This window comes from Orycteropus afer, unplaced genomic scaffold (genome assembly GCF_000298275.1).
Source record: "Orycteropus afer afer isolate SDZICR_OR568_19922 unplaced genomic scaffold, OryAfe1.0 scaffold00017, whole genome shotgun sequence".
Lineage (NCBI taxonomy): Eukaryota > Metazoa > Chordata > Mammalia > Tubulidentata > Orycteropodidae > Orycteropus > Orycteropus afer.
In genome coordinates this window covers 14,108,855-14,120,181 of record NW_006921604.1, presented here as the reverse complement: position 1 = coordinate 14,120,181, position 11,327 = coordinate 14,108,855, and the positions used below count along the sequence as shown (strand labels likewise).

Genomic DNA, 11,327 nt, shown 5'->3' with positions numbered 1-11,327 from the left:
TCCCACACACACACATGCTCCAAGCATATCCCCACAAATACACTATGACATTCAGTTTCAGATACAAGGTGCATAGTGCTTCAGTGCTTTACTACAAGTGAACGATAAACACCGTGGCTTTGTTAATAACTGAGGAATAAACAGAATCTCTCAAAGAGGCAGAGCCATTTCTATAATAAAGGATGCAGTTTATACTTGAATTACTTTATTTCCTTTATGGGATTAAAAATCTTCATGGTCGGTCTTTATCATGGTCAAGCCATACGCTTTTTCAGTTCTGTGTTTACACCATCTGTGCATGCAGATTCCTCCAAAAACCAAGAAGACCAGTGAGAGGGGAGCAAGTGCAATCTCCCAGGAGAAGGTAGAGGCTGTGGAAAGAACAGAGGCAGGTCAGGGGGACAGTTTCTCACCATCATATTGGATAGTGAGGGCCGACAACAGGGAAAAAGGGATGGGAGTTTGTTAGTTTTTCCTGATATACGAGGTTTGGTTTTCAGAAAGTATATCCTTTAAACAAGGATCAGGTATATTTAACAAAAATGTCTGTGGCATTGGAGAAACAAGCAGGGTAGAAAAAAATCCATCAGAAAGACAGAATGCAGAGGAGGAAGGCCGGGCCTCAAGGATCTAACCTGTTCCCGCAGTTGGGAAATGGGCATTTAGTAAGTCATTTGTTTAGACCTTGATTAGCCAACTATGATTAACCAACTATGATGCTGTCATGGTATGGTTTCCCTTTTCCAGTGAGCCTGGATGTCATGAGGATAAAACAAAGTAACAAAAGAAAATAAAACAAACATTGAATAGGAGCTTTAAGTTCAGGCATAAGACTGTTTAGATCTAGCTATTCTATATTCTATTTCTTGATATTTCTGTCTTATGAAAATATAGAAGAAAAATGAAGAGGGAAAAAAAGTAAACAAAAGAACACAGGCTTTATTGGTGCTGAGGCCAGAATTAGAAATTTTTTAACTGTCATTGCCATAGTCTATTTAGATTCCAGGAATCAACACAATCTCAGCCAAATTTCCCAAATTATTCTTAAACTTAAAATCCATGGGGTGGGGGCACAGGGGAGAATAAGGAAAGCTGTAATTTCTGAGTAGCCACTGGATGCGCATTGCAGTCCTGGTGAAAGTGCCCTCAGTCTGCGCTCCCTGGGATCAGTCATGGCCAGGCCAGTGAATGATAGGCAGGGGGGAGGGCTTTGTTAATGAAGATTTTACATCCTCCCAGGGTCAGCACCAGACAACCACAGTGCTCCTTTGGCTGATGGTCTGAATCCCAGTGCTTGGATTCTGCTTTTGTTGAATCTTCCATGGTCAAGTCTGAGCAGCCCTCAGCTGTTCCCACCAAGCCTGTCATAGGAATTTCTGAAATACCATCTTTTGCATGTCTGTCCTAGGTGTCAGTGGTTCTCAAGCTTTAATATGAGTGGCTGGTGAGTTCAAACCGCCAGCCTTCTGGTTAGCAGTCAGATGCCTTACGTGCTATGCCACCTGTTGTTGTTGATGTTATGTGCCATCGAGTCAAACCCGACTCATAGCGACCCCTTCTTGGGTTTCTGAGGCCGTATCACTACGGAAGTAGGATTGCCCAACCTTCCTTCTGAGGAGTGGCTGGTGGGTTTGAACCGCCAGCCGTCTGGTTAGCAGGCAAGTGCCTTAGCCACCATGCTACCGGAGCTCCCACTATGCTACCAGAGCTCCCACTATGCTACCAGAGCTCCCGCTATGCCACCAGAGCTCCCAAATATGACAGAAACTTGCTAAATTGCCTTTGGTCAAACCCTGGGAGAGTTTGACTCAGTGATAAGGGAAAGGGATCTGCAGTGTTAATTTACTGACCCAGGTGAATCTGATGCCAGTGATCCACCCACTGTGTTTGTAGAAATGAAACTGTTGCCGTCGGGGTTGTCATCCTCTGGCCTAAGGCGTGACCACATCCTCAGCTGTCTGGTTTTAAGTATGCCTGCAGCTGCCTCCCCAACAAAACACAGAATCATGAAGCAATTGGAGCTTGTGTGATGGCAGCAGAGGCATAAGTGAGATTCTGGCTGGGGATCATTTTGGCCTGTCTGTTGTTATCTGATCTGGATGTTGACAGAGACTAAATAAATTTGTCTCACTGTTCTGCTCAATATTTAAACATTCAGGAAAATGAATTTGGTCAAAAATGATCATTTGAATATTTCTTTTCTTCTGTTTGTTGTTGTTGTTATGTGCCATCGAGTCTGACCGGACTCACAGCAACCCCTCCTTGGCAGTCTCTCTAACGAAGTAGATTGCCCAACCTTCCTTCCGAGGAGTGGCTGGTGGGTTGGAACCTCCAGCCTTCTGGTTACCAGCCAAGTGCCTTAGGCACTACACTACCAGAGCTCCTAATTACATTAGTATTCCTCTTCTTTAATGAGAAGGGAGGAGTATCAGGAGTACAGTTGTTAAAGCATTCGGCTGGTAACCAAAAGTTCGGCTGCTTGAATCCACCAGCCGCTCCGCGGGAGGAAAGTGAGGCAGTCTGCTTCCATAAAGACTTATCATCTTGGGAACCCTATATGGTAGTTCTGCTCTGTCCTAAAGGGTCACTATGAGTCGGAATAGACTCGATGGCAGTAAGTTTGGCTTTTATTAGTTAAATAGGCATTGGGTTGTTTTAGTTGTAGACCTGTAAATTATTTCCTGTTGATGAAGGATTTCAACCCTAAAGCTGCCCTGAACCCTAGGTCTCTCCCAGTCCCCTGCTCCCGGAAGATGATGACTCTCAACTTCAGGATGAAGAGTGCATCTGCCTCATCTAAAGACTAAGTGAGGAAAGCTGATCCTGGTGGTCCAGGGCAAAACCCATTGTGGACATAAGGGTGTATGAAAGTTTATCACAGAGTAATTTTATCTTTACTTTCCAAAATCAGCTTGCTGTTAATTTTTTTATTTGGGTAAAACCTTCCAGGCCCAGCCTTCACCCTTCCATATAAATCTTAAAGAATCAGAGGCTTTTTTTCAGTGCTCTGCTAGAGGAAATGCAAAGGACTTTCCAAGTAATCATCCGGAAAGCTAGTAGCTTTGCCAATCATCCACCGAGCGCTAAAGGTGTTATTTTCCACCTTAATGTCCCCAGATACTTACCTTCTTTGACCCTGGTACGTAGTGTCCGAAAAATCTTTTTATTAGTGACAGAACATTTAAAATCTGTGTTCAAATCCTCTCTTGCGACTGGATCAAAAACCAATGGCACTTCAATATAGTTCTCATTATTTTCTGAATATTCCCTGAATGAGGAAAACTTTACTTAAATATGATGTTTGAAATGCAAGTTTGTCTTATAATTTAGACATTCAAATATTTTCAATTAGAAGCATCCTTTGACCAGAAGGGAGCTCTGGTGGCATTGTGCCTAAGGCATCTGAGTGCTAACCAGAAGGCTGGCAGTTCAAACCCACCAACCATTCCTTGGAAAGAAGTTTGGGCAATCTACTTCCATAGTGATACTGCCTCGGAAACCCAAGGAGGAGTCACTATGAGTTGGATCCAACTCAACAGCAGTGAGTTGGGTTTGTTTTTTTTAACCAGAAAAACTAGATGGTACCCAGCTACCACTACTGACCATTCTGATCAGAAACACAACAGATGGACCCTGACAGAACAGAAGAAAAAGGCAGACATAACTTGAATTCTTAAAAAGTTCAGCATTATTGAACCAGTTGAGACTAGAGGATTTCATGAGATATCACTCTAAGATATTCTTTAAACCTTGAACTAAAGCTATCCTCTGAGGTCATCTTTTAGCAAAATAACAGATTTGTACACAAAATGAAGAATACTACCTATGCCTATGTGCTCCATTAAAAAAAAAAAAAAAAGTCTATATGAGACCAAAAAGTCAACAATTACTCTAACGTAAAAATGAGAAGAAACTTGAGCAGGGAAGCTAGGGTGCTGGAAATGGAACAGTTAGAATATAATTTAAAAGAATATTAACACATTGTGAAAAAAAATGTAAATAATGTCTCTGAACTCTTTGTATGTTGTTGTTGTTATGTGCCATTGAGTTGGACCTGACTCATTGCGACCCCTCCTTGGGTTTCTGAGGCGGTATCACTATGAAAGTAGATTGCCCAACCTTCCTTCCGAGGAGTAGCTGATGGGTTTGAACCGCCAGACTTCTGGTTAGCAGTCAAGTGCCTTAGGTACTACGCTACCAGAAACTGTCAAATGGTAACCTAATTTGTGCAAAATTTCATTAAAAACACAAAATATTATTTTTAAAAAGGAGAAGACCATCCTTTGTGCTTAAACTGATTTAAAGATTCACCAAATTGAAAGCAAACACCACTTACATGTGTTACTTCTTAGGAGAATTTTAAGCCTATCCTGAAGGCAAGAATGTCATGGAAAATGCTGGTCATTGAAATGGAAGATGTATTACAGTAAGAACTTACAGTAACCAGTTTTTTCTAGATAATGGAAAATTTATTTTTTAGGGCCTTTGATTAACAGCCAAATAAGAACAAGTGATGGGACTACAAATGTCTAATTTTGGAAAACTCCACTGTACCACCAATAAATAATTTGCATATTTAAGGTTAGGGACTTTCCAGAACTCCAGTACTGAACAATCCCATTTTCCTCTCCATTGCTGACTCTCCTTATGGAAACTCAATTTCTAATAGAAGGTCTGCAGACAGACCAGGAGAAGGACTTAGTCAGGATAACATTCGTAATGTTATGGAGTCTGGACTTACACACTTCCCTACTATCCGTATGAATTAAAAACATTCTTGTTGTGGATCCACTGGGGGTATTTTATCTCTGGGGAAGAAAATATGATCCCTTAAGTAAATGAAGAGTATGAAAAGTTGATGGGAAGGCATGTGAACTGTGGCCAAGCCTTTCACAATACTTGCAAGCAAATGATTGTGCTAACCACACATAATTTCTATGTAACAAATTGCATGTAGAAAGACATTTTTTTAATATAATGGCTGGCAGCAAAAATATATGTTAATTCAAAGTATGAAAACTGTAATTAAAAAATTACTTAGAAATTTGGAATGTTTAATGTCGTCCTTCCTCACACTTAAATGATTCTCATGAGATCTGATTGTTCTAGTTTCAGAGTGAGAAAACACGTTCTAGAAATGAGTGTTTATGAGAACAGAATTCTTTCTTTTAATATCAACCTTCCTTACATTCTAAGTCCTCCATAGTTCCCCAAGAAGCAGAGGAGGCAGAATAGATACTGTGGTTAGGCCCAAAATTCTTTCAAGGATTTATGAAAATTTTTCACAGTCAGGTTGCAGTGTGGGAGATGGAAATGCATTAGATTCAAAATACAAAAAGTGAAGTATAGAAATCAAGTAATAAATATTTAATTACACATTTACAAAAGGCAGTATCAATATCAACTAGTTAACTGGAACTAACCTCTTGTACGGTAATATATAACATTTGATTCACAAGAACAACTGCTAATTCTCAGCAAAACTCAAAGTTTTAGATTCTAATAGTCCATAACTATAGAACCAAAAATATTAATTTTTATGCAGTATGTATGTGATATTTATAAACTTGAGATGGCGTTATCCCTAAAAGGAAGAGCGAGTCCTACAGAGGTCATACAACAGTTCTGTCCAGAAGACTCTTTTAAGGTGACAAAGAACTGGAGTCCACTTACTTGTCTGGCCCCTCAGTCACTCGGCCACTTGGATAGGCACTGTCTATGTTGGTGTCATTGGCCGTCCACCACACAATGGAGGTTGATTTTTTGCCAACTCCCAGGAACACCTTACATGGGATTGTCAGTTTTGACCCTGTATACAGCAAGGCACACACATAAACTATCAAACCCAACACGGAAAAGTAGCTCCCTATGTCCACCAGCAAATCTGCACTGTGGACTCTTCCCTCTCCTGTCAAATAATCCTCATCAGCTCATTCTTTTCTTACAAGGAAATTTCGTTTTCTCAAATTATCTTAGTCACACAGAGCTTAGTATCTATCAAGTGCTCTCCATTTCCATCAACTGGTCTGATGGCAGATAAAAACCTGGGGATATGTGAACTGAAATGACCTTATAAGGCCACTCATCTCATGCAGTGCATTCTGATTCAAGCACTGCCTTCCTCCACAGTTTAATCTTTTTACCTCAAAAATTCTAATCAAAGTCTGAATTCTTTCTTTCTTACTATTGGGGGGGGTCTCGATGTTAAATTTTCCACTGGATTCCATAAATAAATAAATAAATAAATATAGAACTCACCATTCCCAGATGGCTTTTACTTAAGATTAAGAGCTCTGATGCCTTAGTCCCTAAGGCATTTGACTGCTAACCAGAAGGCAGGCAGTTCAAACCCACCAGCCACTCCTCGGAAGGAAAGTTGGGCTATCTACTCCATAGTGACACCAACTCGGAAACCCAAGGAGGGTTTGCTATGAGTTGGATCCTACTAAACGGCAGTGAGTTTGGGTTTTTTTTTGTTTTTTTTTGGTTTTAAAAAGCCGCTGTATGGTAAATGAGTGGTGCCCTTTGCAGTTGTGCAATATTATGACACTGGATTCCCTGCTCTAATAATTATAAGTGATTTTTTTCTAGGTTACCAAAGGGAAAGATGGGAGGAGAAAAGCACGAATCCTTCCCATTCTTTTCTTCCTCATGTATAATGTTTCTCTATGGAATGATCTTTAATGAACCTGGCACCACTTTAGACTCAGAATGCCTGGTTTTCTCCCTTGTTCAACACTCTTATGACCTCAAACATTTCCCTTAGGTAAGAGCAATCCATTAAATCAGAAATCCTGTGACTCCGCTGTGTACTTCAGCTTATTAAAAGCCACCTAGTAAGACAACTCCGGGCGGATGGCAGTGTGAGCAGGTCTAGATTGTGACCTCCCAACATATGCACCAAGAAATACAGCAGGAAATCTGTGCTCAATCCTGGGGCACTCTGAATCAGTGAACATAAGACAGCAGCAGGAAACTGCAGATGAACTTGAGTCAATAGGTCAATGATAAGTTTCACATGATAGGAACACCACTTCTCCCACTATACCTGCCTCTCCCCATTCCAGAGTTGAGCAGACTGTGAAGTAAGGATATAGTGCCTGCAGTGAAGTCCACTCCTCCAGGCTACAAAATACTTGCCTACCAAACCCACAAGCCACTCCTCAGAAGGAAGGTTGGGCATTCTACTTCTGTAGTGACACTACCTCAGAAACCCAAGGAGGGGTCGCTATGAGTTGGGTCCAGTTCCACAGCAGTGACTTTGTTTTTTTGGTTTGGGAAAGGACCAGAGTTCAGGATCTGAAATTAACAAGACAGATCTCTCAGACATTCCATTTGGGTGAGGTCACACCTCCCCTCCCCAGTGAAATAGAAAGCTTGATTGTGCTTGCCTGGATCTCCAGTTCTGAGAGAAGTGAGTCTTCACCAAATGGGATTGTTGTTGTTAGGTGCTGTCAAGTCAGCTTTGACTCAGAGCAACCCTATGTGCAACAGAATGAAACACTGCCTGGTTCTAGGCCAGCCTCACAATCCTTGCTATACCTGAGCCCCTCCTTGCAGCCACTGTGTCAATCCACCTCATTGAGAGCCTTCCCCTTTTTCGTTGACCCTCAACTTTACCAAGCATGATATCTTTGTCCAGGGAATGATTTCTGACAACACGACCAAAGTAGGTGAGAAGTGAGTGGCCATTCTCACTTCCAAGAAGCATTCTGGCTGCACTTCTTCCAGGACAGATCTGTTATTTCTTCAGGTAGTCCATGGCACTTTCAGTATTCTCCAATACCACAACTCAAAGTATCAACTCCTCTTCAGTCTTCCTTATTCACTGTCCAACTTTCACATGCATATGAGGTGATTGAAAGTACTTTGTCTTGGGTTAGGTGCACCTTAGTCTTCAAAGAGACATCTTTGCTATTCAGCACTTTAAAGAAGTCTTTTGCTGCAGATTTGTCCAGTGCCATACATCGTCCGATTTCTTGACTACTGCTTCCATTGGTGTTGATTGTGGAACCAAGTAATATGAAATCTTTGATGTTTTGGTTACCTACTGCTGCTCTAACAAAAATACAGCAGGTGGAATGGCTTTAACAAAAAAGAGTTTATTCTTACAATTTTTGGAGGCGAGGAGTCTAAGTTCAAAGTGCCAGGCTCTAGGGGCTGGGTGAAAGCCCCTTGACCTTGAGCTTCAGCTCTGCCTCCTGATCCTGGCCCTTTGAAGCTGGAGGCTTTTTTTTACTCAGGCAGCTGCTGGGTGCTGAGGCTGACAAACACAAGGTCAACAAGTAAAAAGGCACAGTACTGATATTACCAAACCACATGGCAGGCCATTGATTCAAGTCTAAAAAAAGTCCCAAGATTGGCAAGGCAACATGGCAGGCTGCTGAACAACGACTCAGCTACATGCAGGGTTCAAGCATCCCATATGCTAGAGACCTTCCTCAAAGCTGCTTCTTATACACTGGAACCAAACTACATCTCCAAAGCAGCTACTGAGCTGCTCCAGTAGATGACACCATGGAACTGATTGCCAATCTCACCAAGGGGAATAACTACATCCAGCTACCCAGCCACTCAACTAGGCCCAGCCAAGTTGACATACAACCTTAACTACCACATTTGACAACTTCAATCTTTTCTCCATTTATCATGATGTTGCTTATTGGAAGAGTTGTGAGGATATTCATTTTCTTTATGTTGAGGTGTAATCTATACTGCAGACTACAGTCTTTAGTCTTCATCAATAAGTGCTTTAAGTCATGTTCACTTTCAGCAAGCAAAGTTGTGTAATGTGAATATCGCAGGTTCTTCATGAGTCTTCCACCAATCCTGATGCCACGTTCCTCTTCATATAGTACAGCTTCTCGGATTATTTGCTCAGCATACAGCTTGCATAAGTATGGTGAAAAGATACAACATTGACGCACACCATTCTTTATTTTAAACCACTCAGTGTCCTACTGTTCTGTTCAAACAACAGCCTCCTAATCTATGAACAGATTTCTCATGAGCACAATTAAATGTTCTGGAATTCTCATTCTTCTCAACATTATCCATAATTTGTTATGATCCACACAGTCAAATGCTTTTGCATAGTCAATAAAACACAAGTAAACATCTTTCTTGTATTCATCATTTTCAGCCAAGATCCATCTGACATCAGCAAGGATATCCCTTGTTCCACATCCTCTTCTGAATCGTTTTCATTTCTGGAAGTTCCCTGTCAATATACTGCTGCAACCATGTTTTGAAAAATCTACAGCAAAATTTTACTTGTGTGTGATATTAATGATGTTGTTGTTGTTATGTGCCATTGAGTTGGCCCGACTCATAATGAACCCTCCTTGGGTTTCTGGGGCAGTTTCACTATGGAAGTAGATTGCCCAACCTTCCTTCCAAGGAGTGGCTGGTGGGTTTGAACCGCCAGCCTCTGGTTAGCTGCCAAGTGCCTTAGGCACTATGCTACCAGAGCTCTGTTGGATCACTTTTCTTTGGAGTGGGTACCAATATAGATCTCTTCCACTCAGTTGGCCAGGTAGCTGTCCAAATTTCTTGACATAGATGAGTAAGTGCCTCCAGTTGTTGAAACAGTCCATTTGTTGAAACATCTTAATAGAGATTTGTTGAACATCTTAATGGGGATTCAGCCAATTCCTGGAGGCTTGTTTTTCACCAACTCCTTCAGCGCAGTTTCAACTTCTTCCTTCAATACCATTGGTTCTTGATCATATGCTACCTCCTGAAATAGCTAAACATCAACCAATTCTTTTTGGTACAGTGACTGTATACTCCTCCCATCTTATTTTGATGCTTACTGCATCATTCAATATTTTACCCATAGAATCTTTCAGTATTGCAACTCAGGTCTTGAATTTTTTTTTTTCTTCAGTTCTTTCAGCTTGAGAAATGCAGAGCGTGTTCTTCCCTTTTGATTTTCTAACTCCGGGTCTTTGCACATTTTATTATAATAATTGACTTTGTCTTCTTGAGCTGCCCTTTGAAATCTTCTGTTCAGCTCTTTTATCTTGTCATTTTTTCCATTCCCTTTAGCTACTCTCCATTCAAGAGCAAGTTTCAGAGTCTCTTCGGACATCCATTTTGTTCTTTTCTTCCTTTCCTGTCTTTTTAAACCTTTTGCTTTCTTCATCTATGATGTTCTTGATGTCATCCCAGAATTCCTCTGGTTTTCAGTCATCAGTGTTCAATGCATCAAATTCATTCTTCAGATGGTCTCTAAATTCACAAACAAAACAAACAAAAAAAAAAGGAGTCATATTCAGGCTCTTGCAGACTTTTTAAAATTATATTCAGCTTCAACTTGAACTTGCATATGAGCAGTTAGTGATCTGTTCCACATTCAGCTCCTGGCTTTATTTTGGCTGAAGATGTGGAGGTTCTCCATCACTTCTTTGCATAGATGTAGTTGATCTGATTTCTCTGTATTCCATCTGCCAAAGTCCACATGTACAGCTGCCATTTATGTTGCTGAAAAAAGGTATTTGCAATGAGTAAGTCATTGGTCTTGCAAAAGTCTATCATGCGATCTCCAGGCTCACTTCTATCACCAAGGCCATATTTTCCAAATTCTGGTGATTCTTCTTTGTTTCCAACTTTTGCATTCTAATCACCAGTAATGATTGGCACATCTTGATTGCATGTTTGGTCAATTTCAGACTGCAGAAGTTGGTAAACATCTTCAATTTCCTTGTCTTTGGCTTTGGTGGTTGGTGTGTAAATTTAAAAATAGTAGTATTAACTGATCTTCCTTGTAGGTAGATGGATATTATCCTATCACTGACATCATTGTATTTCAGGATAGATCTTGAAATATTTTTTGTGACTCTGAATGCCATGCCATTCCTCTTCAATTTCTGTCGTTTCCGGCAGAGGAGATAATGTGTTGTCTGATTCAAAATAGCCAAAACGAGTCCACTTCAGCTCACTAATGCCTAGGATGTTGATTTTTAGGTGTTCCAATTCATTTTTGACAACTTCCAATTTTCCTAGGTTCATATTTTATATGTTCCATGTTCCGATTATTAATGGATGTTTGCAGCTGTTACTTCTCATTTTGAGTCTTGCCACATCAGCAAATGGAAGTCTCAAAAGCTTTACTGCATCTGTGTCATTAAGATTGGCTCTACTTTGAGGAGGCAACTATTCCCCAGTCTTATTTTGAATGTCTTCCAATCTGAGGGGCTCATCTTCTGGCACTATGTTGGACAATGTTTCAGGCCTTTTCATAAAGTTTTCCAGTAATGTATGTCAGACAGTGTTTCACTGCTATTCATAAGGTTTTCACTGGCCTATTCTTTTTTTTTTTTTTT

The 11,327-nt window shown here is 40.7% G+C and overlaps 1 protein-coding gene across 1 annotated transcript in view; it reads right to left on the bottom strand.

Annotated features, from left to right (window-relative positions):
- Positions 1-222: 222 nt before the first annotated feature.
- Positions 223-11,327, bottom strand: part of IL1R2 (interleukin 1 receptor type 2) — a 34,465-nt gene continuing 23,360 nt past the window's right edge. Inside the window, exons 6-8 of the mRNA XM_007959488.2 lie at positions 5,674-5,809; positions 3,126-3,268; positions 223-371 (exon numbers count right to left, since the gene is read on the bottom strand). Coding sequence (XP_007957679.1) covers positions 223-371; positions 3,126-3,268; positions 5,674-5,809 — 428 coding nt within the window. The remainder of the gene's footprint in view (positions 372-3,125; positions 3,269-5,673; positions 5,810-11,327) is intronic.